The sequence below is a fragment of the Phycodurus eques genome, chromosome 5, assembly GCF_024500275.1.
Source record: "Phycodurus eques isolate BA_2022a chromosome 5, UOR_Pequ_1.1, whole genome shotgun sequence".
Lineage (NCBI taxonomy): Eukaryota > Metazoa > Chordata > Actinopteri > Syngnathiformes > Syngnathidae > Phycodurus > Phycodurus eques.
The window spans coordinates 302,187-328,501 of record NC_084529.1 but is presented as its reverse complement, the minus strand read 5'-3'; the positions used below and the strand labels follow the sequence as shown (position 1 = coordinate 328,501).

General features: G+C 44.7%; 2 protein-coding genes across 7 annotated transcripts in view; one reads left to right on the top strand and one right to left on the bottom strand.

Annotated features, from left to right (window-relative positions):
• Nucleotides 1-19,676, top strand: part of wnk1a (WNK lysine deficient protein kinase 1a) — a 38,656-nt gene extending 18,980 nt beyond the window's left edge. For 3 of the 6 annotated variants that reach the window (XM_061676539.1, XM_061676540.1, XM_061676541.1), the window contains exons 6-29: nucleotides 1,723-1,811; nucleotides 1,916-2,135; nucleotides 2,208-2,309; nucleotides 2,416-2,782; nucleotides 2,906-3,069; nucleotides 3,323-3,406; nucleotides 3,805-3,840; nucleotides 4,187-4,336; nucleotides 4,522-4,620; nucleotides 6,806-6,879; nucleotides 6,958-7,120; nucleotides 7,210-7,326; nucleotides 7,425-7,538; nucleotides 7,872-7,920; nucleotides 8,001-8,144; nucleotides 8,719-9,653; nucleotides 11,263-11,337; nucleotides 11,456-11,575; nucleotides 11,675-12,017; nucleotides 12,834-12,996; nucleotides 13,076-13,269; nucleotides 13,693-13,848; nucleotides 14,280-14,512; nucleotides 15,824-19,676. In XM_061676539.1, the coding sequence (XP_061532523.1) occupies nucleotides 1,723-1,811; nucleotides 1,916-2,135; nucleotides 2,208-2,309; nucleotides 2,416-2,782; nucleotides 2,906-3,069; nucleotides 3,323-3,406; nucleotides 3,805-3,840; nucleotides 4,187-4,336; nucleotides 4,522-4,620; nucleotides 6,806-6,879; nucleotides 6,958-7,120; nucleotides 7,210-7,326; nucleotides 7,425-7,538; nucleotides 7,872-7,920; nucleotides 8,001-8,144; nucleotides 8,719-9,653; nucleotides 11,263-11,337; nucleotides 11,456-11,575; nucleotides 11,675-12,017; nucleotides 12,834-12,996; nucleotides 13,076-13,269; nucleotides 13,693-13,848; nucleotides 14,280-14,512; nucleotides 15,824-16,198 (4,566 nt within the window). In that variant the 3' untranslated portion in view covers nucleotides 16,199-19,676. The remainder of the gene's footprint in view (nucleotides 1-1,722; nucleotides 1,812-1,915; nucleotides 2,136-2,207; nucleotides 2,310-2,415; nucleotides 2,783-2,905; nucleotides 3,070-3,322; nucleotides 3,407-3,804; nucleotides 3,841-4,186; nucleotides 4,337-4,521; nucleotides 4,621-6,805; nucleotides 6,880-6,957; nucleotides 7,121-7,209; nucleotides 7,327-7,424; nucleotides 7,539-7,871; nucleotides 7,921-8,000; nucleotides 8,145-8,718; nucleotides 9,654-11,262; nucleotides 11,338-11,455; nucleotides 11,576-11,674; nucleotides 12,018-12,833; nucleotides 12,997-13,075; nucleotides 13,270-13,692; nucleotides 13,849-14,279; nucleotides 14,513-15,823) is intronic. The other 3 variants (XM_061676542.1, XM_061676543.1, XM_061676544.1) reach the window with 3 other exon arrangements.
• A 310-nt stretch (nucleotides 19,677-19,986) lies between these two features.
• rad52 (RAD52 homolog, DNA repair protein) lies at nucleotides 19,987-26,315 on the bottom strand. Its single transcript, XM_061676545.1, has 10 exons — nucleotides 26,252-26,315; nucleotides 26,030-26,131; nucleotides 25,495-25,588; nucleotides 25,314-25,381; nucleotides 24,134-24,252; nucleotides 23,987-24,062; nucleotides 23,682-23,890; nucleotides 22,279-22,448; nucleotides 20,212-20,388; nucleotides 19,987-20,135 (listed from the first exon to the last, which is right to left on the bottom strand). Exons 1-10 carry the CDS (start codon nucleotides 26,300-26,302, stop codon nucleotides 20,074-20,076), a joined length of 1,128 nt encoding a protein of 375 aa, XP_061532529.1. The 5' UTR covers nucleotides 26,303-26,315; the 3' UTR covers nucleotides 19,987-20,073.

The window sequence follows — 26,315 nt, the reverse complement described above, 5'->3', positions numbered from 1 at the left end:
ATGTATTTGTCAAGTACGTTTTTCATTGGGTAGGTGTGGAAGAGGGTCTTGCCCAGTTCGCCAGTGAAATTGAAGCTTCTACAAAAATGTAATGACCAACAGATCCCTGTAGATGGCAACAGTGCATCACTTTGAATTTGAGGCTAGCACAGCTTTTGAGTTGAAATTAAAGATTACAGGGTGTATCTGAAATGTCACGATTATAAATGGGGGGGGGGGGGGGAAATGCCAACGTGTAAACTCGGACTAGTTTAGGCATCTCATCATTTAGGTGAATCCTCGGGCGCCGAATCACAAGTATGCGGCGTTCCACTGTATGTGTTACGGTTGTCAGAGAAGATGGCGCAATTCGTGGAGTGAATGGCGAACGCTATGTAAAAAAGCCACTCTTTGAGACATGTGAGTCTGTGTCGCTCACAGTGCGTATCTTGGTTTTTTTTCTCTGAAAAACATAATTTTGCCACCAAAAGTCATTTCTCGGTCTTGTTTTTGTTGTTTTGTAGTTTGAGGTGTCACAAAAGCAACAACAAAAAAAAAAGTTTCAAAGTCACTGTTCTGCGAAACAAGTTTCTTTTCACACAAAGCTTGTTCTCTTTATTTGGTCAGAAATCCGAGGTTTGGTGAAACCAGCCCATGTTCTGGTGATTACTAAAGAACGGAAAACGCTACAAACAAACTCCCTCCCCCCATCCCCGGTGAAAGAAGAGAGTCGTTTAGTCTTTTGCTAGGTTTGGTGCTTATATTGTCACAGAACACAGTCTTGAGTCTTTAAAGATGAGCCAAAATGCTCTTAAACGCCTGGTGCTTTGTAAACGTCTGGCAGTGAATGAGTTAATAGTTGTGTGTTGGAAAAGTATGCAGACTTTTGGCATGGATAACTGATAAGAGGCTGAACCCTTTTCAACGTGAGGCAAACACTGTCTTGTTAAGTACCGATGACTAATCATCCGGTTGGCATCATTACTGAAAAGTAGTAACAGCCGAAGAATTTAAGATGTCATATTTCAGTCCCATGATTCACACTTGCTCTCGATAACCAAGGAAATATGCCTGGTCCTCAATTTATTGTTGACAGTATCTTAAAGTAAAACTTCCCTGATCCACCAAAGCTAGTTGAAAAGGCTTCGGGGAATCAAACACAGCTTAGTCACTCGAGAAACAAAGTCTTGTGTTGCTGCACCCACATTTAGGTGGTGGTGTGTGTTCTCGTGTTACATTTGTCTTGCTCTTGCCTGAGGAGATGGAGCTCATTGTTCCTGCTATTGTCCCATTCACCGATTTTAAAGTTGAGCTGTTTTTTGATCAACTCCGGGCACTATTCTGCTACCCTTAACTTAATGTTATATGTATCATTTTTGCATTAACCTGTGCTCAATAATGACGCTACTCACTGTTGTGCAGTTGTTAGAATCAGGTATAGACTATTTTTAACCATAAAACAACTGGGAGAGCAAAAAATAAAAATTGTGCTTCAAAAACAATAATATACTCCTTGATCATCAGGTTAATTTATAAATAGCCCTGAACTGTTTGTATAATGCTGGTAATGGAAGGCCAATCAATCAAACTGTTACTGTTCAAATATAACCTCGTTGGCCTGGCCCTAGATAATTATCTAGAGGTACAAAGGGGTTCAAAGAAAAGGTATGGGGTAGTCTCCAAGATTAGAATAAGTTCATTGAGGGAGACTGATTCTCATTCAATGTTCTGTGTTTCCTGTAGGGCGTGAAGCCGGGCAGCTTCGACAAAGTAGCCATTCCTGAGGTGAAAGAGATCATCGAGGGGTGTATTCGCCAGAACAAGGATGAGAGGTGTCACATTAAAGAAGAGCACGCAACGTTTAGAGAGGACAAGCTCTCTCTAAACTACGGTCCACATCAGCTTCTTACATTCACTTCTTTTCTCGTGTATTTAGGTACTCGATCAAGGACCTTCTGAACCACGCCTTCTTCCAGGAGGACACGGGTGTGCGTGTGGAGCTGGCTGAAGAGGATGATGGAGAGATGGAAGCGATCAAGTTGTGGCTGAGAATTGAGGACATCAAGAAGCTGAAGGGAAAGTACAAAGACAATGAAGCGATCGAGTTTTCCTTCGACCTTACCAAGGACGTCCCGGATGACGTCGCTCAGGAAATGGTGAATTTGACTGTTATTACTAATCTAACTCACAAATTATCTTTACCGAGGTTGACTGTGTGTCTGCTCTAGGTTGAGTCTGGGTATGTGTGCGAAGGTGACCACAAGACTATTGCAAAGGCCATCAAGGACAGAGTGTCTCTCATCAGTCGTAAGAGAGCACAACGACAGCAGGTATGTTTTTGAACACCGTTTTTTCTTTACACATTTTCTCACAAGAGTCACAGCTCAGATACCTAGTGAGGGATTGTAATAATTTTGCTGCTGATTGCCTTCAAAGGTGAGAGAAGATCAGGAGAAGAGAATCATTGAAGAAGAACAACAGGGTCCGATACAAACAGTCCAGCAACCGAGCCACCCACCCAGCAAAGAGGCGCCTGTGTCCCAGTCGGTGCCGCAGCCAGCCGCCTATGTTCCTGCTCCGCAAGCCAACCAACACGGCTTACCCATCCCAGCTGCGTCTCAGCAGAGCCTTCCCAGTGCTACCTACAACACTTCTCAACCCACCCAGCTGACGGGCTTGACACAGGGGGTCTCTTATGTCCCCCAGTCGACTGGGCAAGTCCCTATTCAAAGTCAGAGTTTGGCTGCCAGTCATCCGGAGTCGGAGGAGCCTGAGGCTGACCAGCATCAGCACAGTGTCGGAGGTGTGTATCGCAAATGAGTATGTTACACGAGAGGTGTGTGGTATATGCGATAGAGTGTATATATGTATGTATATGAATTTTAGGCCATTGCACAATCACTAATTGTTTTTCTGTGTCTCACAGTCCCTCACATAGGGGACAGAGCATCTGGTTCGTCTGCGCTCGCCGAAGCTCAGCCTGCTCAGCCCGGAATGTCCTACTGCGCCCCTCCCAGTCAACAGCTTCACCCCCAAGTGCCATGCCCTCAGACACAAAATGACCAAATGCAACAGCAGCATGTGTCAATGGTGAGTCATTTTCCAAATAGGCTCTGTTCCACTGATGGTGAAGCAGAAGCACCAATCCATATCTATTTTTGTATTCCTGTCCATTTTGTTTCCCCGTGTGGACTGTGTCGCTGCTAAATCAGTGTTCCGCACCTGTTCAACCAGCTGCATTTCACCATGCAGCTGCATAAACTTGAATTCTTACCCCTCTCTCATGAGTGAACAGAGCTCATAGCTTATTTTGACTTCTAATTCATTCTCTTTTGGGTTACAGGTTCAAGCCCAGATGCCAGGTGTCCAGGCAGAACTTGTCCCCACTCTTCCCACCAGCCAGTCTCTCCCAGTGGCACCACAGCAGGTATACAAAGGCTGTATATATTAATTTCATTCTGGGTAGTCTTAACACCAAGTTGAGAAGCACTGTAAAATTACCTGTTTTGAAGAAAAGCATTCAATAATAGCCTGCGAGTAACACGCTCACCAGTCATATTATACTAGCACTCCATTGCACCAATAGGAAGTTGTCATATTTTGCACTCCAAGTACGTCCATATAACTACAGGCGGGGTCAGCTTTTGCTGCTCTTGCTTTTCTGATGAATGTTACATTAACGATTGAAGCCGCTGTGCGCTGCGCCGCGCTGGGTGGCAGTGATTGAGCAGGCTCCGAATCCCCAAGTCTTCGTTTGCTTTTTTCTTTTCTTTCATTTTTTAAACTTTCCCACGCTTACCCTGTCTTATGTTTTGTTTCTTATAGTATGGAGTATACTACCAACCATCACTTCCCCCTAAGGTACATAAAATGTCCCATTTTCCTTCATTTTTTGTGGATACTTTTAACTGATGTTTGGTGCCTTTTTTTTTTTTTTTTGGCTTTCCATGAAACCATTTACAGTCTCGAAATACAGGTTTTAAAATCGGGTAACTGTGAATGTACACAAAAACCTGTATACTCGTTGAATGTCCCGGATCGTTGACAAACTATTCTGATTTGAGTACTCTGTTTATAAAAACAGGTAAGTGCAGTCAATGTGGCTTCTGGATATAAAGCTTTAATTTTCAAGGAATCAAACGTTTCAGAAAGTAGCACTGAGTGAGTGACATCCCTAATTCATCCTTAAAATCTTTTGGGCTCGCAGATTCCCACACAGCAGGTGATAATGCCTCCATCCTCTCAGTCGTCTCCTCCACCACCACAGCAGCCGCAAGAGCAGCAGCCACCAGAGAACAACACAGTCCTTCAAGGCTCCTCTCTACCGCAGGCACAGGCTGGAACTCAACCGTTGCAGGTCAGAGTGTTGACATTATGCATTCATTCATTCACACCTCATTCTGCCCCATATATATCTCTCTCTATTTTTTGTTTGTGCGCTTCTCTGGGTATACAATTGTCATTACCATGGCTATCCTATTTTGTTTTTCTCCTTCTTGTTTGTCATCTCCACATGCTGCTCGCTACCTTCATGACTGTTAGTCTTGGGCAAGTAGTCCAAATTCTTTTATCCTGTCTCCACCACCCAACGGAGCGCACCTATTCTTCCTCTATCAGGCGTCTTGCCCCTCTGCACTGCAGGTATTAAGTCAAAGTGTGTGATCGGGCATTTGTAGTTTAGGTGGTGAACCCTTTGGCTCAAGCTCCTTATTCTATTTTCCTTAATGAAGGTTGAATAAATCATTTATATGGAGTGTTATTTCTCGTTACTTGTTGTTACCATTAGCTGCGTTTACAACACCAGGAGCCAAGATACCAAAAACAGCTCGAGTTTTGTAATTACAAAGCGAGTCGTATTGATCCGTAGATAATTAGGCACTTCATCCCGTGAGGGAAATTGATACAGCTGCAAAATTCACAGGCACTCTTATTAATAATGTAGTACAAAAATAAAGAGCAGCAATGAGAGAAGAAACAGATTGTGTTGGGGCTACCGTACTACTACTATAAGTAATAGTCTAATTTTGTTGCAGTAATATTTGTGCAATTAGTGCAAAGTGGGATGTGTAATATTGACAGTAATGTATAACAACTAATGAATTATAATACACCCAATATGTAAATTGTATGCAACTTCTTCCTGTACATAATGTGTTTGCATAATAGGTTAATTTTACATGAAAAGTAAGAGAGAGAGAGAAATTAAAATGAAAGTCACATTTGAACAATGAGTGGAAATTGAGGTCTGCATAACAATGGATGATAATATAACAGTGTATAGGATGTGCGTTAATGTTTAGTATTGATTGTACATGTACATTATGTATTGTCCGGCAAGTATTTATCGCGCACACACACTGGAGAGTGATGTTCATGAATAGTAGGCTTTACACGATCAGGATTTTTGGGGCCGATCAGCGAGTTTAAAAAAAACGATAACCGATCACCGAATGGAGGAATGTGTGTATTTAAATGACCTGTTCATTTACTGTATATACTTGTGTACTTAATTGCTCAAAAATGTATATTTACAAGAAATAATGTATCTTTAGTCTTCTATTTATGCCAGTGAGGCGTATTGATAGACAGAACAAATGATAAATGGTCTTCTATTACAGTAATTAATTTATCCACTTTTTGTGACATTTTTGTTAGTTGGTATTCCATGAGATTTTTCAATTGTAAAATATGTTCCTTGGCTCCATAAAGGTTGCAAATCACTGCTCGAGTCAGATCGTGTATTCCCATCAGTCAGATCAAACCAACACTAGATGACAGAAATAATGGGTGCTAACTTACTGGAATTAAATGATTATTATTTATTTTTAATTAAATGACGTCACCCACACCAAACCTTTAGAGCATGATTTGACAGAACGGCGGCATGTTTACGTCCAACCGTTCGTGGTACCGCTAGCTTGCTAGGCTAAATAATGTGTTGTTGCCTGCTTGCGAGGCGTATCGTATTCAAAGTACGGGAACATGCCTTAAACCAACGTCCTCTCCTGTGCTGAGCACCGGTGACCACCAACACACATTTTTCCACATTTTGTCCTTAGAATACAAAGTCGGTGTGCTCCACTCTTGTTGTCGTCGCCACGGTAACGAATGTATCCGGTCGCATTTGAGTTAAGATAAGATAAAGTCCAATGATCGTAAAAAACGGGACGCGGTGGTTACTTTATTGCAGTAGTCTGACATAGAGCAAATTTGTCTTCTAGTCTGGTTTGGGCATTGTGTGTTGACTGTTCCACACTGCTGATGTTTTTTATTTTTTATTTTTTTAAATTTAGTGGCCGTCGGATATTTCCAATACTACGTCAAAAGATGCACGACCAGGCTAAAAATAAACTAGCTTTTGGATTCAAATATACTGTGCACGATGGCGATGTCTTGCTTTGATCGGATGTGCGAATTATGACACTAAAACCGATCAGCATAAAAGGCTAAATATCGGCCGATACCGATCAGCCAGATTTAAAATCGATGTAAAGTCGAATGAATAGTGAATGGTAAGAAAGCTGTGCCCTCTATTGTTGCCCTTTTTAAAAGCAAGTAGCTTTTGGTGAGTATTTGGAGCTTGAAATGAACTAAGCACATAAACCTCAACCCAAAGAATCAGACCACTGGGTCTATACAATGGAAGTAACACGATACTACAAACTCCATTATCATCATCATTTTTAAATTCTGACTAGCGCTCACTCATTTCGCTGGATATCAAAAAGGTTACTGTGCCGATTACCGATAACTAGAACATAAATGCTAAAAGACAACATCAGTGTTAATGGGGAAATGAGGTTTAATGAGTGGTGATCTGTTTCAGGCGTCTGCCAGTCAGTCAACACCAGCCGAGCAGTCGCCAGCGCCATCCTCTCTTGTGCTGCCGTCTGTGGAAAGGTGAGCGGGATTTTCATTCATTTTGAATCGGCGCCATTTATGTTGTAGTTTTCTTCTAATAGACGTGTCCCTCTTTAGCTGTTTGTCAGACGCAGCTTCAGGTCTAAGTGACGGCAACGAGGGCACTTCAACATCAGGAGGCCGCCATGAAGGCCGCTCACTGAAACGGTACCAACGGCGGTCTGTCCGCAGCCGCTCTCGGCACGACAAGGGTGCCAAGGCCAAACTGAATGTTCTCAGTGTAGGCATCTCAAATCTATTTCCAGATTTCTTCCTTGTTAATCCACTTGTCGTGGTACCAATTGAATGTAAACCTTTTTTTCCATTTAGATCTCAAATGCTGGAGACAGAGTTGCAGAGTGCCAGCTGGAAACGCACAACAGGAAGATGGTGACCTTCAGATTTGATTTGGATGGTGATAATGCGGAAGAGATTGCACAGATAATGGTGACTTATTTTTCCTTTACCCAAGTCACTGACCTTGCTTAACCGTGTTGGTAGTTTAGTTCTGGTACAAATTATTTACCTACTGTTTGCTGCTTCAGGTTGAGAGTGAGTTCATCCTAGAAAGTGAGCGAGAATCCTTCATCGAGCAGGTCCGTGAAGTCATTGAAATGGCTGATGAGAAAGGGGAGGGCATGAAGGAAGCCTTTCCTCAGGTAATGTTGTGGTTTTATAAGCCAGACAGTTAAAAGGCCCGATTGACACTACAGGCCTAAATGTCCAATTCCAATGTAATGCCTATTTTTGACGGGCTACAGCCAATCTGTGTTTACTCGCATTGGCAGATATCCGATACCCATCTAATTTTTATACACTTTATTCGGAAGAGGCCTGAGATATTTGTTTGTGTGCCATGGTGCATATATCCAAAGTGTGCCACGTGAGAGCAAACAATGTAAATGTTGTCACCTGAACCGTGCAGTGCGAATCCAACCAAAGTTTCGTTTTCGGTCATCACCAGGCTCATGTAATTGTTGGTCTGTCCACAGATGAGTGAGCTTCAACAGCAGCCAGAGCTTTCTGTTCCCATGCTGCCTGGTACACAAACTTTCCTCGCTCCCATACGAATGTGCATTATTTACTGCTTCACATCTAACTTGTTGTGCACTTTCCCACAGGAATCTCCCCGAGCACTACGGCCCAGGTGGTCCATTCAGCGGGACGAAGGTTCATTGTCAGCCCAGTACCTGAATCCCGTCTGAGAGAACAGTTTTTCGGTGCACCCTCGGCTAATACCTCTGTTGGTGATGAGCCTGGCCCAGGTACAAGTATGCAGCGGTATCTTGAATTACGAGTGCTCAAACTTGAAGGTTTTTCGTGTTATGAGCTGTGGCTTTGGTAGATTTTTTTTTGTGTTGGAATGGAAAGTCACTGTCACACTGTCAAACATACAAATAAAAAAATAGAACGTGCACAAGCAGCTGCTGTAGCCCACAACTCACGCTCACAATGAACTAACCAGGCAACCTGACTTACTCGGCCCTCGTGGACAGTATACACAGTATTTTACACTTTGTGAAACCAGTTAATGCCTTTGTTTTTTCATGTTTTTAGAAAATATAGGGATTTTCTTTCTTTATTAAAAAGATGGGGAGAAAAAAACGTTTTGGGGGGGGGGGGGGCTGCAACAGATTGACATTTCAATTCATTTTGGGGGGCATGGCATCTATGATCGTTATAGGAAAGTACATTCACCAATAAACTATTTGTATATAATTTATGTATTATAAATATATGTATTTAATATACACCAGGAGGAGAGGAGCCATGTTTACCACATGTAACTAACTGCATGTAATGTGATCTCACATTTGAACAAAGTGATTCTTTTTCCAGGGCCCACTATGACATCAGGCCTTTCTTTATCTGCTCCATCTGGGATTCTGCAGCAGGCTTTCAACCAAATGAGGCAGGATCACGCAGAGCGAGGCAGCAGCGTGATTGATTCTACGAGCGCTGATCAGGACGCTGGCACGGTCCCATCCAATGATGCTGGACTTGTCCCAAACACCCAGTGTGCTCTGGCTCCTCTCGAAACGGTACCTTCCACCACTAGTTCTAGTTTCCCCCGTATTGGGCTCGTTTCAACTGCAACGCCTCAGCCCCACCCCCCAAGTGGAAGAGTTTCTCCTCCAGCTGTATCATCCCAGTCCCAAGCTCCAGCTCCCGTCCCCAGTGAGCCCCTTCCACCGGCCCACACTTCCCATGAAACGGCGCCCTCGCAGATCGCACCCACTGTCAGTGTCCCTGCCTCCTCTTCTTCCCTTTCTGCACCGGCCGTGCAGACCTCCGTCCCCGTGCTGCTCGCGCCCCAGCTGAGCACTAATACAGGCACCGTCCCTGCCGTCGAGCCGCAACCTTTTAACAGTGCTGGTACGTCTTCTCAACCAATGAATTCAGCCGCACATGCATCTCAGCCTGTCCCCAGTCAGAACCAGCCCCAGACAGTAGAGTCTGAGGTCGCCGAGCTTCAGACCAAAACGGCGGGCAGAGATGATATCCAAGCCCTCGACAAGAAGCTGCGATCCCTTTTTAAAGACCAGAGTACAAGTTCTTCTAGCACGTCAGTGGATCCCGGTCAGAACACCGGGACCTCTTCCCCTCCCGCCGGAACATCCTCCCCTCCTCCTGGTGCCGCTCTGGTGCCTCCCTCAAACCTCCCTCTCACATCCGGGGTACAGGGCGTCACTCCACTGTCTACAAGCACCCCAGGACAGGGGTTAACCCCTGCAGGACACACCCAGACCCCTCCATCCAAGCCAAGGGCACAGGTTAGTGGCTGATCAACTACTCATCCATTTACTAACGTGATTATGTTGTACAGAATAGCCATTCTAGAACTGTGCCACAATATACAAGGATAATTTCAGTGAAGTTGTAGCCTAAACCAAAGAAGACATCAAATCTTCTTTAATGAGAAACTTAATTTCTATTAAATCACTGTTGGTGTATACACCCGGTTGTGTTCACTTACTAGTGGCCCGACTTGGGAGTTTTTAAAGTTACAAGGGACTGGAACGCCCTGGCATGTGGGCAAAGAGAGGCACAATCGCCGAAGCACTTTCAGCAGTTCATTCAACGGGACAAACAGTCAGAACTTCTGTAGGCCACAACTCGTGCCCAGAAGCTCCCACGCAGACCGCCAGGCAACGCCTCTTAAAGGCACACATCCAACACACGTTATAGCTTGGTTATAGTTTTCATCCAGGATATCCCCGTACTTGGCCGCATTCATCTTACCTTCGATTGCAACCGGTCGTCCTGCCCCCACAGCACGATGCTGCCGCCGCCATGCTTCACTGTTGGCACTGTGTTGGACAGGTGATGAGCAGTGCCAGGTTTTCTCCACACATGCCACTTAGAATTAAGGCCAACAATTTCTATCTTGGTCTCATCAGACCAGAGAATCTTATTTCTCATCACCTTGGAGTCCGTCAGGTATTTTTTAGCAAACTCCATTCAGGCTTTCATGCGTCTTGCACTGAGGGCAGACTTCCGTCGGGCCACTCTGCCATAAAGCCCGACTGGTGGAGGGCTGCAGTGACGGTTGACTTTCTAGAACTTTCTCCCATCTCCCGACTGCATCTCTGGAGCTCAGCCACAGCGATCTTTGGGTTCTTCTTGACCTCCCTCACCGAGGCTCTTCTCCCCCAATTGCTCAGTTTGCTCTAGGAAGGGTTTTGGTCGTCCCAAACGTCTTCCATTTCAGGATTATGGAGGCCACTTTGCTTTTCGGGAACCTTAAGTGCAGCAGAATTTTTTTTTCTTACCTTGGCCAGATCTGCGCCTTGCCACAATTCTGTCTCTGAGCTCTTCCGGCAGTTCCTTTGACCTCACGATTCTCATTGGCTCTGACATGCACTGTGAGTTGTGAGGTCTTTATAGACAGGTGTGTGGCTTTCCTCATCAAGTCCAATCAGTGTAATCAAACACAGCTGGACTCCAATGAAGGTGTAGAACCATCTCAAGGATGAGCAGACGAAATGGACAAATATAGGAGTGTCACAGCAAAGGGTCTGAATACTTACGGCTGTGTGATATTCCAGTTTTTCTTTTTGAGTAAATCAGCAAAAATGTCAACAACCTTTTTTTTTGCCAGTATGGGGAGCTGTGTGTACATTTGAGGGGCAAAATGAATCTGCAACATAAATAGTGAAAAATTTAAGGGGCTCTGAATACTTACCGTACCCACTGTGTGTGTGTGTGTGTGTGTATGATTTTATACAATATAGTCCTATTTTTCAAAACAAAACAAACAAGTTGGTGTTTTTATTGCCACTCCAATAATTTCAAACATTCATGCATGCATTGAATCATTCTCTGCTGTTAAATGATGTATATCATAATATATTATTCCTCATTTGTTATCTATCTTTGTAGACGTTACCTACTGGTTTTGACCAAGCTGCTACTCTGCCCTCGGACACGTTACCTCCATTCCCTGGACCAAATCAGGTGAGCACTTCTATCCATAGTAATGCTGCTTTCTCGCTTGGATTTTCTACCACTTTATATCAGATGCTATTATATGCCAAAAATGGTCAAATCTTATCCTGCTTGTTTGACTCAACAGTCCCAGCCACCTCTGGGTAATTTGGATGCCCAGCTAAGGAGAGCTCTGAGCCCGGAGACTGTCCAGGGTGGCAACACAGTCCAGCCTCCTGTAGCGGCTTTCACTCTGGGTCGTTTCCAAGTAAGTTCACTGCCGCAAGGCAAATGTGCTCAATAAAGAAGGAGATGATCAAACCCCATAAAAAAGGTTTGACTAAAATTCCACCGTCTCTCTGCCCAGGTGTCTGTTGCTCCAGACGGTGCGTCTAGCGGAGTTCTAGATCCTGCCAGCATCGTCTCCTCTTCTTCCCTCACACCCTCCTCCTCCTCCTCCTCCTCCTCCTCCTCCTCCTCATCCTCTTCTTCCTCCCCCCCCTCAAGCCCCGAAAACACCCTCCACCGCTCGTCCACTTTGCCGGCCGCAGTGTGTGAAACGGACCACAACAGCGGAGACGTGTCTCTCCCTGCCAGTTCCGCCAGCCAACCCCCCACCATAGCAATAGGGCGCTTCCAGGTTTCCACCAGCAGCAACGCCGCATCAGGAGAAACGGCTCCCTCCAAAGTGGGACGCTTTTCAGTCACAGGTGTGTAGCGGCTTCATCGTCCACTGCTAGGATCCTAGTTCACGACTTATTTTGCTTTACTTGGTCTTCTGCGGGTCCGATTTTGAACAATGATTGAGATGGTGCATTCAGAACATCTTAAGTGATTTTTAACATGTGAGTGACTCTACACTACAAGGAAAAAATGTCTTCTGTGCGCGCTTACTGCTCTTTTAGTGTGTGTTGTATACTCCACATGACCAACACGGCACACCGCACACACAATCATATCTCCACAGACAATTAATTGTGAGTCGCCTTCCTCAAACTCATTGTCAGCCGTAGTACTCAGACTGACCTGTGAGAGGCAGCACGGTGTCATTGGGCATCCAGACTTCTGGAAAATACAAAGAAAGAGTACCACTTCCTAATTGGCTCTTTTTTGTGTATACATACGAATAGCTTTTTCTATGAATTGCACCTCTCAGCCTAGCTAAATAAGTTTCAAAAGAAAAGCCCTGTAAAGTGCAAATAAATGCCTTAAAATTTTGACACATCACAAAGAAGTGCTGTTGAAAACCCTATCAAATTTGAATTAAAAAATAAATAAAAAATTGCAAAGTATATTTAACAAGGTGTCAAAACCGTAAAAAATGAAGCCATTTTCTGCTTTCAAATGCTGTCATCGTGTCCCCCAAATGGGTGAAAGCACGGCCCACTGTCAAGTAAATGACACAATTACTACGACCTGAAAAATGGATCCTACTTCATCTAGCATCTTTCTCGTGCCTCCACACAAGTACATATTGCGGTCAACCTAGCCTCTATCAGTAAATGAGATTTGTTGTTTACTCTCAGTGACAGCAACGGCAGGTTCGAGTCCATCACACAGTTCGGGTGTCCAAAACGGGCCCTCCACGGACCCTCATAAAGCACACACCCCGTATAGCAGCGACAACGATGACGACTCTGGAACGGAGGACGAAGCGTTGCAGAAAGAAGTTAGTCATCTCAGAGAAAGGTACTTGGCATCTTCCCCGCCCTGTATTACGGTAGCTTTTCTGTTGATCCTGCCGAATGCCCCTCTGCTGCTTTTGCAGACACATGCTGGAGGTCCAAGCCCTGCAGACCCGTCAGAAAGAGGAAATCGAGGCGCTCTTTACCCGGCTGGGGAAAACTGCTCCTCCTTCCGTCCTTTCACCTGCTGTGGCCATGGCCGGAGGGCGACGAAGGCTCAAGAGCAAAAGCCAGAAATCTCCCCGCAGCAGTGGCCAGCCCAGCCCCATATTCTCTGGTAAGAACACGCCACCGGATAGTCGAGCTCATCTACAGTGTGGACGCATTAAAAACGACAACGCTTCTACTCGTCAATAGAATAGCATTTGCCATTGTAATGTACAATGGAAGTGCCGCTTTCTCGTGCGGGCTTCAGTTGGTCTCATTCTGTTGTCATTTGGTGCTGTGTAAATACAAATAGAATTGAATAGGCGACAAAAATGACATTTTCAACATTGTATTCCGTTGGATTATGAACAAATAACATCTTCAATCTGCTTTCCAACATTTGTGAAGCAAAGATGAATGCGCTTTGCAAGATTTCCGTAAAAACTTGGTACAATAACTCCACACGAGTCCTTTTTCTGTGTCCTGACTCTTGGGACAGCCTGTACAATGGTGTGCTTCGGTTTTTATTCAAGCACAACCGTCTGACTTTCAGGATGTCCGGCCTCAGCTCACAGTACTGACGGCTGCGAGTCTCCCCCGAAACAAAGTACACCTCTGGCTACAGAGGCTTCCCAAACAGAAGTGGAAACGCCTTTAAAAGAGCTCAGACCCTCTCCATCCTTGCCCAGCCTCAGCAGTTGCTCCACAGGTGTGTGTGAAAACTCTGAAACAGCCCTCACTTACTGAGCTGCATACCCTGTCCCCAGAGGTGGCAGAAGTACTTGCAATCTTTAACTCCTGTTTGGAAATAATAGGAACCAAGTGGAGACTCTAAAGTGTGCAAAAGTCAAACGGAATTTTCACTGCCAATTGTATACAATACCCATTTTGATCATTTGGCACAATGAAAAACCTCTGCAGACAAAATAGTTCCCTTGTATTTACTGACACGGTGCTTGTAATGAGACGGGAAAAAGGCATTAGAGGAAATTTAAGTTGAAATTACAGCGAGCTCTCTTAAAAGTCAATAAGTACAGATACCTGAAAAATCGACTTCAAGGACAATAATGAAATATTCGTACTTCGTTTTTCGCACCGCTGCTTGTCCCCCCCGAACTCATATTTTTGTTTTATTCCAAGGAGCCAGTGGGACCGCCTCCACAAACGGCTCGGGCCCCTGCCAGAACCACTCGCCTTCCCTGACACATGCGAGCGGAGCGTCTAACGCCGTCGCTGCCACTAACACCCAGAAGTGCAAGGGTACCTTCACAGATGACCTGCACCAGCTGGTGGATAACTGGGCCAAAGACATCAGTCTCTCGCAGGGCAAGAGGGGTCCTAAAACCGGAGCACAGGCAGCTCAGGGACACGATGTAAGCTACGCAACGATTTCATCTCTTTGGATCAATTTGTGTGTGTTGGTACAGTGAAACCTATATGGTCAAACACATTCCAGCAGTGTTCCCCAACCTTGATTTTAGCCAAGTTGGTTAGAAAAAGCTCACGGCACATCACCAAACAAAAATGTCACCAAAAGTATATATAAATATACAGTGAACCCCACCACAGCTGAGCCCTGCCACGAATAGTGACAATTTGCCATTAAGTAACGCTCCCCCTAAAAGTGGTTTGTCATTTCATATATTTGCCACAAGATGGGAGCAGAATACTTCAAATTGAGAGGACCATAAAGCACCGACACCATGTATCGGCATGTACACATTCATGGACCCATGTTACATAAATGAATGTATTTAGCGCAAACAAACTCTGCACACGCTGCATACATTGTTAACATACACACCATAGTAAAGAATAACGAAAGCAGAGCAAAGAGGCGTTTGTAGTTGATAAAATTCATGAAATTGGCATTGAAAGCCAAAGAAAAGAAGTCAGCCATATGCCGACCGGAGTGCGTTGCAATTCAACCACGTCGGGGGGTTTGTGTGTGTGTGTGTGTGTGTGTGTGTGTGTGTGTGTCACATTTGCACATGCAAAATGACAGAAAAATATATTAACCTGATTATTTGATGGATTAGAAAGAATACTGAAGCCTTAGGAACTAGGAAGTGCAAGCGGTCCGATTGCACTTCCTGCTCGTTGAATGACAACTTGGACGTGTTGCATGCAGACAGCCGCAGCGCACATGAATGCACATACTGTACACGCACACTTGAATGCAACAGGGGTCAAAGTGATAAAGGGTCCTTTTCATTGTTATTTAGGACGGTCAACTCATTAGCAAAATCCTTCTTTGAGTTATCGCTCAAAGTGATTTTTGTTTTTATAAATGACTGTAGTTTTTCAAAAGCTGATCCTGCATTATTTGTGTGTACGCATTGTCTGAGGAGCTTCGGAATTTGTTTGCGGAGTACCAACAAAAACGTACGCGCATATTGTGCCAGATTTCAAATCTGCGCGTACGCACGGTTCATGAATGAGGCCCAGTGGCCCATTTGAGCACAAACAGGCAAATTGCAACCGAAGTAGACTACACGGGCTATTATATTAGTTAGCTGCATCGGGAAAGCTTTTCGTTTCACTTTTGACGGTGCACATTCAAAAAGAGACAGAACAAAGACCATTATTGAAGTAAACCTAGCAAAAAGCGCAAGATTCCACCAGACGGTACCGAGGTAATGCGTTTGGTGCTTTTCTCTGATTTTCTTGCTTCTCCATTCCAGGTAATCCCTCCCGCCAACATGGGTCGCAAGTTCTCGGCTCCCGGCTACCTCTGCCCGACCCTCCCCGCGCCTCCCGGCACCGCCGCCGGTACCCCCGCCACCGCTCACCTCCCCAACCCCGCCAACCCCTCCGTCCCATTGGGCCCTCGGAAAGGCTCCCTGGGCCCGGGCTTCGGGTACGCCTCGGCGCCGTACGGCGCCCCTCAGTGGGCGGGACCCACGGGCAACTGCCAGGTCGGCATGCTCAATCCCGCCCAGTACCAGTCGCCCGTGACCCCCCCGGTGCCCATGCACCAAGGGTACAACATGGGGACTACTGCGTCGGCCAACCAGAAATCAGTCAGCCAGAGAGGATCCAATTTAAGGCCCACGTAGCCCAGTCCGGCTCCAAGCACACACGGAACAACGAGCGCTCTCCCTGCTTATTATTCACATTTTTTTCTTTTTTACGATTACTACATGTCGTCCTCTCGGGCAGATTGAAGTCTGCCGAGCCCCTTCGGAGGGAGCGTGCAATACACGAACACACACACAGCGTACACTCGGCCCGCCCGCTAGCTGTGAAATTGAGCTGTGATGAGCTGATCGGTCAGCCAAAGATGTCTTTATTTTCTTGTCGTCGAGGGCAGACGTGCGCCTCTCGCAAAAAGTTCAGGATGTTGGGCTTTCGGGTAACATTTCAGGATGAGCCTAAAATGCACTAGAATCCACTTTTACTGGTGAAATTAATTTCTTGACTAAATGTTCTGGGACTCGTCCAGTCTCTCCGCATCTGTTTCAACCTTCCGACGATACTCGCTTTGCTCGATGAATCTAACGATACGTTTGTAAGGACGTCCTCTCGTATGCCTTTCTGTGACTCTTCCGGTCTCGCCGTCGCAACCTGCTGATGACGCTATAAGCTCAGTGGCCTCTTCCACTTCACGCCTTGCCATTGCCAGACTATCCGGAGTTTATAGCCTTTGGGTGTCACAGAAAGGCATTTGAGTGGCAATTTATTGGGCGCGTCATGTATTAAAGCTTTTGAGTGTCACCAGCAGGTCGCAACAGAGAGAAAAAGAGACTGGAAGTCACAGAAGTGGACATCCCCTTGGAAACCATTGTGAATTTTTGCAGTTCAGCTCTTTACTCTAGTCCAGCAAATTCTGCCAAGAGGTACTGAAACATTCAGAAGTTTAGGCAAAGTCCAAAGTAAGTGAACGTGAAATGGTTCTAGGGCATTTTCAGGTTCATCCGGAAAGCCCAACGTCCCGAACCCTTTTTTGTCAGTAGCGTACTGCAAGTTGTTGTCATTCCAAGCCAAAAGTGGGACGAAGTCAATATTGACGTGCTTGTACGAGGTTAAGTTGTGTCAGCGAGAGAGAAATGTGTGAGAGCGAGTAGAAAGACTTGGTAAGTTGAGCAGGAGTGTGACGGCGGCTTGCAAAATATACACACACACACATATATATATATATATATATATATATATATGTGTATATGTGTGTGTGTGTGTATATCATTGTATATGTGTACACGGTGAAGTCAATGCAATAATTAACGAGAGAGGAGAAGAGAAGAGAAGCAACTTGCCCCCCTTTTGTAACTGTGGCCTTATTCCCTGAAGACGTTTTTGTACATAGATATTCGGCATATTTATGTCTGGTGTCAATTGTGATTTTGTGTTTTCTACACACGTTGAATATACGACTATGAGGAAAAAAACACAAAAGGCATCTTGGTGTTGAGCACCACGAAATGGAGGCGATGCTGCTGTAGATCACGATCTGGCTCGGGTGTTGTTTTTTTCCCTCTTATTTTCTATTTGTTGGTTTACACTTGAATTGAACTAATCCCACATCGGTTCCTCGCAAAACCACAAAACTCTTCAAGTCAAATAGTTTCGGTTTGTAGTTTTCAGACAGCGTATGCGATGATTAGCCAGTTCTTTAGTGGGTTCCCTCTTTTTCTGTGGTCTTTTTTTTTTTTTGTACACATCTATTTAATAAACAAAAATGTTCTTTATGGACCTGTATTCAACCATCAGATTTTGATGTTGTCTCACTGTAATTATTAAAAGGTTGTTAAACAACATGTAGTTAAAGGAATATAAAAAAGTGCAATTGCAGGGTTTATTATTATTATCTCAATGTACACTCTCATCCTGCTGTATATGAAGCTTCTATCTAGGACTGCCCAACCGACAACCTTTTTAGCTTCTCGCTTTCTATTTTATTGTACATACTGTAGTTTAATGTGCGGCTAGCTGCTACTTTTTTTTTTATTACATGTGATGCACCGTGACTAGAGAACGCACACGCACTCTCACCCCGCAAAACGTGAGGAAGACTTTAGTGCCTTGCATCCTTACTGTTGACAAGTTTTACGGAAAAAGCCGCTTCAGCGTTTATTCCGAACGGGCCATGTACTAGTACGCTTTTTGTCCTCACTAGAAGAACAACTGTCTTACTGGCAATGTTGTTTCGACTACTAGTATGACCTTAAGTTGGATATCGGATAGATGCTCAAATGAATACGATATCCCTGATAACCAGCATCAGGTCCATGTACTAGTACAAGCTTTGTCTTCATTAGTAGGACAATGACATTTTACTAGTGGGGCGAAAATGTGCACTCGTTGACATCTGAGCACTACAAGTACTACTGCATGTCAACTAAATACTCACAATGGCTTCTTGGCAAAAAGCAGTTTTTTGTTTTTTTTTTATATCCATCTTAAGGTCCATGCACTTGTACGCTCTTTGTCCCCTACTAATTCACCGCACTAGTAGAACTGCTGCATGGCATTTCTGCACACTAGTAGAACAACTTTGACGTACTAATAGGGTGACCACTAGTGGGGCAAAACTATGCATTAGTTGATATCTGCATGTGCTACCAGTACTACTAGTGATAAGCTAGATGTTAACTAGTCAAATTGTATCATGTCACTAGTAGTACGAGTAGCATCCAGTTGTCAATTAGTGCACTCACTAGACTCATGTAGCTGCCCTCGTAGTGAGGACAAAGCGGTCAACTTACTACTAGGAGACACATGTTGTTTCGCCTCACTAGTAACCTCCAATTGTCCTCCTAGCAAGGACTGAGGTTAATGTCCTAATAGGGAAAAAAACTTGAGTCCAGTCGTTTTACTAGTCAGGACAAAGAGTGTACTAGTACATGGACCTTAAGCTGGATATTAACGATTTGGAATAAACGCTCCAACGGCTTTCCCTGCACGTCCCGAGTCGGCCCCGTACGCAATGTGAATGCACCGCGAACAATGTAGAGGTTGGAAATGTTCTCCTGGTTATTTACTGCTTTGACTTGGCTCATTCTTGTGCTTTTGGCTGGCTTTTTGTTTTTGTTTTTTGTTTTGTTTTTTTTTGGTGGATTTCTCATGAAACCATTTCACAGAGGCGCTCCAGTGGCCCGCTCATAGTTTGGACGACTAGTTAAAACTTCTCTAGAGAAAAAAATAAGTTCCTGCAATGCAGAATATGCAAAGTTTTATAGGGACAGAGGGTTCGTGGAGTCTTTGCCTGACGACGAGGGTTACCGACTTCAGTTTTTTGATAGGGGAACGCTACTTAGGATTGTTTGCCTTTCGGGGTCAGGTTTCCCCTCATTCGCATCCGCCAATGTCACAAGTTGAATAGCGGCGTATATAACTCTTGTGTTTTCTGCATGCCAGCTTCACTGGTGTTCAATCTGACAGCCACTGTACAGCACAAACCTAAAAGATCCTCAAAACAAGACGTGAGGCTACTGACAATTCTACTCTCTGTATTGACTTCTGTGATTTGGTGTCTGGTTTTGTGTATGTTTTTCACATTGTACAAAATGTAAAAACAAATTAAAAATATGAAATAAATTGCCCATATTGTCCAATGTCTTTGCATTTGGAACATTTTCTACGAATTGGGCGAGTCCCCATTAAATTTCAAGCAAGTCAACACACCCCTTTTCAAATGCCAGGTTTTTGTAAAAAAAAAACAAAAAACCTTAAGATTCTACTACTATTGTGGCCGAAAACCTGTACAACTAAAGTGAAAGTAAACATAATTTGAGTCAAGTACCGTAGTTGCATAAGTGTGCACACCCATAACTGCGGATGTGGCTGTGCTCAGAATTAAATCACATTCAAACACGTACAGAAAATAGTGGAGAATTAAGTGAGGAAATAAGGCAAAAACTTGACAACCTTTATACAAGTAACAGCAACAATTCAGATAAAACACTAAAATAAATAGAAATAAAGGAGGTCAACGTCATGTATCCAGTCTGCGTTTCTTCATGGACTGCCCAGCTCGGTATGGACTCGAGGTTTCAACTGGAAAGAGGACAGCTCAAATGATGGTGTGCAGTACGTGGCTTAAGTCAAATGCAGTGTTTCTGCTAGAGCAGACCTGGTCTGGCTTGATGCGGAGGCGACTGCTGCTCCTCAGGCACAGTGGCGGAGCTCCTTTGCGGGGTCTTGCTGCGCGTCTGCATCTTGTGATTGTTGGGTGTGCTCGGCCTGAGCTCCCTGTTGGGGGTGTCCGACCCCTCAAAATTCAGGGTGAAATTCCACAGTTCGGGATCGTCTGTGGAGGACAAGAGGCTGGACGTGAAAGATTGAAAACTAGCTCAGGTCACTAAGAAGAAGGCCCGTTTATGGGCTCATCTTAAGAAGCCACATGAAAAGGTTACTAAAAAAAGTTTAAAATGTTGGAACAGAGAACAGTTGGGTTTTTTTTTTCAATTAAAACATCAACACACGTTACACTTTTTACTAAAAGTGCATGTATATACAAAAATAAAGACAATTTGTCACGATTTGTTTTTTTTAAATACATTTGAATGATCCAACATATCAATTTTTTTAAAATTTGGATATCACACTGAAACTAATACCTTTTAACTGATAACACTAAGCTGCAATTTTCACCATTTCTTCTCTTTGAATACGTTTAACTGCTTCGCAGATGTTGACCTACAGCATGTTGGATTGGTTTTAGTATGTTTCCGAAACAAGGTGAAGCGGGTTCCTTTCATTTAACTGTATGTATGTGGAAAACGTCGGGACATTCCTGCTGTAAATGACTCGCAGAAAGAAAGTGCAATGGTTGGATTAAACCAAAGTGGAGCTATTCAGCATCGACTCCACCGGCCGTGTTTGGAGGATTTAAAAAAAAAAAAAAAGTTTAACCCAAAGAACAACATCCCCACACTCAAGTATGGAGGTTGGAAACATTAGGTTTCGGGGTACAAGACCAAAAAGTCCTACCAAACCTCTGTGTTAAAAATCATTTTGGTTGTTTCTTATGTAATACTGTCATTTCTTCATATGGTGAATTGTGGGTTTTTGGTAGCTGTAAGCTATACAGGCATCCATCTATCCATTTTCTGTATTATTGAATATATAGTTATAGGCACAGTGGTCGACTGGTTAGCACATCTGCCTCAAAGTTCTGAGGACCGGGGTTCAAATCCAGCCTCACCTGTGTGAAGTTTGCATGGTCTCCCCGTGTCGGCGTGCGTTTCCTCCCACATCCCAAAAACATGCGTGGTAGGTTGATTGAAGACTTTAAATTGCCCGTAAGTGTGAATGTGTGCACGAATGCTTGTTTGTTTCTATGTGCCCTGCGATTGGCTGGCGACCAGTTGAGGGTGTACCCCGCCTCTCGCCCGAAGATAGCTGGGATAGCCTCCGGCACGACAACGTGGGACCCTTGTGAGGATAAAGCGGTACAGAAAATGGAAGGATGGATATAATTCTAAGAAATAGTTTCACGATCCGATTGAACAGCTAAATTAACTTTTCTACCATATTGTAATGCATTTGGCGGCATTAAATACGGCAATTAGAAGGTCCCATACCTGACCCCGCACAACCTAAATGCACAATACTGCCTCCTGCAGTTTTTAACGGCCCTCAACAGTGATGCTCTATTACAATAAAGGGACTGACAAGAGAGCCCTGCTGCATTCAAAAAAAAAGTAATTGACAACCTCCCTGAAAATGTTTAAAACTGCCTGTATTGAAGGTTTAAACAGTAAATGTACAAAAAAAATATGATCTTAAAGCATTATAATGATTTCAAACTCGTCTTACATAACCATTAAAAAAAAGTCCTACAGATGACAATTGGGCACATTTAGCAAAGACTCTCCATACCTTCCACTCACAACCCTGGCTCAACTTACAGAGATGTTAATCTATTAGTCGAGATGTCTCACTTCAACATACCTGTACTTCCTTGATACCAATTGCTCCTGCCCAATGAGCTTTGGTGCCATTTTATGGCATCTTAAAGCAAATAAACAAAACAAAAAACAAAAAAACAGATTGAAGGTTGGCTTAAATATAGATGGGGAAAATATACTTGAGCACAATCCTTAAGAGTCGCTTTGTGTCGAGTTCCAAATAAGCCGCTGTTCAAGTTTAGTTCAAAAATGTAGACACAACAAAGAAGGTCAGCTGAATCCGTCACCTCCTCCTTCCACGTTCTCCGCCTCGGTGTCCTCCTGCTTCTGCTGCAGCCTCTTGGCCTCCATCTCCCTGCGGAACTTCTGCTGCAGCTGCTGTTGCCGCAGCTTGCGCAGCTGCTTGAGGTCCGTGTGCGACTCGGACGACGAAGACGACGCGTCCGCCGCCGCCTGTCTGGGAGAACAAGCAGAAGCACAACCTCAATTTGAATATTTGTTTCAAGAAAATTGTATTCATTTATTCCCAACGGTCTAGTCTGTTCTTTTCGTAGCGTTTTTCTTGGCTGCACTGCTTTCAGTACGTGAATGAGGATATTTCATTTTGTTTTGTTTTTGGGTCCGATCAGATTTCAGCCTCTGTGTTGCCGTGTCAATGTAATCTACCCGGAGCCTTCAGAAGGCCGACGTAACCCGTTTCTTTAAGCCAGTGATTCTCAAAGTGTTATTATTTCTTTGATTCTAGTCCACAATAGCCATTCAGTTTTGAAGTTGAGCCTCCTAATGTGATTGGAGGTCGTATAAGCGATCGCCCTTTTTGGCGCATCCATTGGACACGCCCACAGCGTCTGTGAGCTGAGAGGTGGCGAGTTTATTATTATTATTCAAGTTTTTTTTTTTTTTTTTTTTAATTCATTCAAATTTGGCAGGCTTGATAACATGACTCTTCTCTGTGGCGTGTCGAATTTACATTCCATTTTTCGGGTGCCACTTTAATCTTTTAGAAAGGTTTGCTTTCAGGCGTTCATTTAGTTTTTTTTTTATTATTATTTAACGTGTGTGCAATACATTTTAATAAAAACATTTATGTATGTGGCGTGAATGTCTGGTTTCTTTCAGCGCAGCAAAAGTATTTACACTACCTTGAAATCGTTTTTTTCTTCCCATATTTAAGCGCAGTATTAATGTTCAATGTTGAAATTGGCTTACAATAATTTCAACTGAACTTTATTTATAGAGTACTTTAAGAAAATAACCGCAGCTGTAAGAAAGTGCTTGACATTATAATAAATCTTATGGAATCTACATTTCTTTTGTAGGAATAAAGCCTCTGCCTCGTTTATATGCCGTTTGAGGCCGCTTCGAGCAATCCGATTTCAAATTTGTCCTCACAGGGCCAGCGCGCTGCCCCTCGATGATGTCGGAATGTTTCCGTCCTCCGATCGGTCGATCAGAGCAAAACCTGTTCCGGTCAACTACGACTAGCAAAAACACGTGTGTAGCGATCTGCACAAATCACCACATTTAATCTCTGGTGAGTTTGACGTACTTAATTCCAACGTTTGATTTTTTTCACGGAGATATTAATTCTAAACCTCTCTCGGTGATGCACTCGGCTGTGTCGTTCGCTGTGAAATTGTGTTTTTGTTTCATATCGACGCGATTGCGGCGCCAGTAAGAGAGCGTTTACCTCGAGACGGCGCCCTCACTTTGAACGTCGCCAGCGTGAGGAGCGTGCGTTTCGTCCCTCAAGTTGTCGATTCGAGGCTCCGACGGCGCGACGGCGGCGGCGGCGGGCCCCGGTCGAGCCTCTCGGACCAGACTGTCGAAACGAGCCTTCTCCACGGAGGGTTCGCTTTCCGAGCGCTTGGTCCGGGCCGGATCGAAAGCGGGCGGCGTCTGCGCGTGTGGAAAAAGATTGAATTGGATTCCGAACGCAATCGTGGACTTTTTTCTTTTCTTTCTTTCTTTGAACAACTGTCAATATCTTTTGACCTGCTTGGGGAGCTTGTTAATAGCCTGAAGGTATGCTTTGTCTAGGATGCAATTTCCGAGGGCGTTCCCAAAGCACCTTAAAAAAAAACAAAAACGGAGTAAAATCTGCAACGACAGCTACCAACTGGAATGGTCATCTTCCGCTACTTGAGCGCTCTCTTCATGCCGTCGGTGACGGCCTCCTTTCTCGCTTTCTCCAGGGACAAAGCCTTGGACTTGAGCCCCTCGCTCACGCCGTAGCCCACATCCTCGTGGAACGCTCCGTCCTGGCAGAAAACAACACGCAGACGTATTCATTCATGATGAGCGTCACAGGAGGAACGGCTGTGTTGGGAATCATTCGCTCATTCCCAACTCTAATCACGGCATAGAGATTTGGATTGCAGCAAACTATGCAGTCCAAGCCTCAGTCAAATGAAAAATCTGTTTTGGAATCATCCATCCACGCCTTCATCACATCCCCGCTCGATTACTGCGACGAGCTTTATTTTGGAGTCAGCCAGCCCTGCCTCAAACGTCTCCAGTTGGCTCAAAACGCTGCTGCTCCTCGCCTCTCAACTGGAACACCTAAGAGGGAGCACATAACTCCAATTCCTTCCACTGGCTGCCTGTGCACTACTTTAGAGGTCATTTCAAGATTTTTGTCATTATTTTAAATCTTGAAATGGTCTTCCACTGCCTTACCGCTCTGAGCTGCAGCTCTCGTCGTTTTTAAAGTACTCTGTACATAAAGTTGAGTTCAGTCATAAATATTGAACAAATACAAGAACTTTTTGCTTTCGCGTATACGGTGGGACCTTGAATTATACTTTTTGGAGCTACCAGCTGCCGCTGGCTTGACTTTCTTTTTTGTATTTGTGTTCTAAGCGAAAAGTGGAACTACGCGACAGCAGCGAGCTTCACAACCTCCGCCAACCCTCAGCTCACGCGGTTACCTCGCAGTGAGAGGAAAAGTTTTGAGCTCGCACTTTTTGCATTTCATATTTCAAATGTCTTTTTGTTGACAAACGGCGCTAGGAAACCGAGTGCGGAGCAGAAGCGGATGACGTCAATTCATTTGAAGATTGAAAACCATAGAAAAACATGAGTGAGATGTGCGTGTCGTTGAGAGCAGCAGTACGAGCGTAGTACTTCGAGAGCACGCGCGACACAGAAGCAGAAGGAGTCGATAAAGGCTATCGCAGCGTTATCGGCTAATGATTGTACGGGGTACCGTATGGTGCTGTTTTTCTTATTTCCCAAAATGCGTCGGCCAACGACGGGACAAACTCACCGTATCGGAACAGGGAGTGATTCCCAACACGACTATTTGCATTTTATTCCCCACCTTCAGCTGCACTTTGACGAAAGCGCTGACGCCGACATAAAACCGCCCGTTGACCAGGTCCACGAAGTCTAGGAAAGCAAACACGAGGCCGTGTCGGTCCGGATACGGAGCACGTCGGCGGCGGTTGTCGTGGAAATGCGTTACTGCGGCAACAGCCAGCCCAGCCAGAGGCGTACAGTACCGACGTTCTGCTGCGAGATGGAGTGAGACCAGCCGTTGTATCCAAACATCTCGTTGGCCAGACTGATCACACGGTGGCCCTCGATGTAGCACACCTGCAACGAGGAAATTGTCAAATGTACTATTCGGCACTCCTGTATTCGGGGGGAAAGGGAAAACTTTTTAATCGCGTTTATACAAACTGTTGGGTCTCTGGACGGCCTTGCCCTCCCACTAAATTCCCTTTATATGGGTGAAATTTGCTGATGCAACCCTTTAATTTCCTTCATGGGATGAAGAAAGTATCCGTCTGTCCTCGATCGTTGGGCAATGCTGTCGAAGTCGGGCTTGGTGGAGGCCATTTGTGTTTTTGGGATCGAGTACGATATCTAACCGGAGGCGAAATGCAATCCGATCTCTATGGCAACTCGGTGTCCTACAATTCTTGATCTTTGGGGCACTTTGACAGGTGCGTTACGGAGACATCTCGGTTTTACACCGTGGGGAAAGAAATGAGCAAGTCACGTGAAAAGTGGTTTCCAAGCTGCAAAACTCGCCTTCTGTCCTCCGCCAGCCAGTCTGCTACTGATGAATTCTGGTCCCAGCTTCTGTCGCAGTGCATTGTGAACGGCCCGCTGCTCTTCGGCTGTGTAAGCACACTGGCGTGGGAGGAAGACAGAAGAAGACAAGAGAATCCAAATAAGTCAGGATTTGCTGCATGGCGATATGCAAGTTTTGAAGGAGAAACTGTTCAAGTTGTTGCGTCTCGTTATTTGTACCTGGCCGAAGCGCTTGGGAGAAGCGTTCCTCTCCTCGGAAATGTTGGACATTTTAAAAGCGCAA

Excerpts from the sequence above, each read along its gene's own strand:
- rad52 (XM_061676545.1), bottom strand. The coding sequence starts at position 26,302 with ATGTCCAACATTTCCGAGGAGAGGAACGCTTCTCCCAAGCGCTTCGGC. Across the intron at positions 25,382-25,494 it reads CATCTCGCAGCAGAACGTCG|ACTTCGTGGACCTGGTCAAC; the intron begins GTACTGTACGCC and ends TTGCTTTCCTAG. Across the intron at positions 24,253-25,313 it reads TCGTCAAAGTGCAGCTGAAG|GACGGAGCGTTCCACGAGGA; the intron begins GTGGGGAATAAA and ends GTTTTCTGCCAG.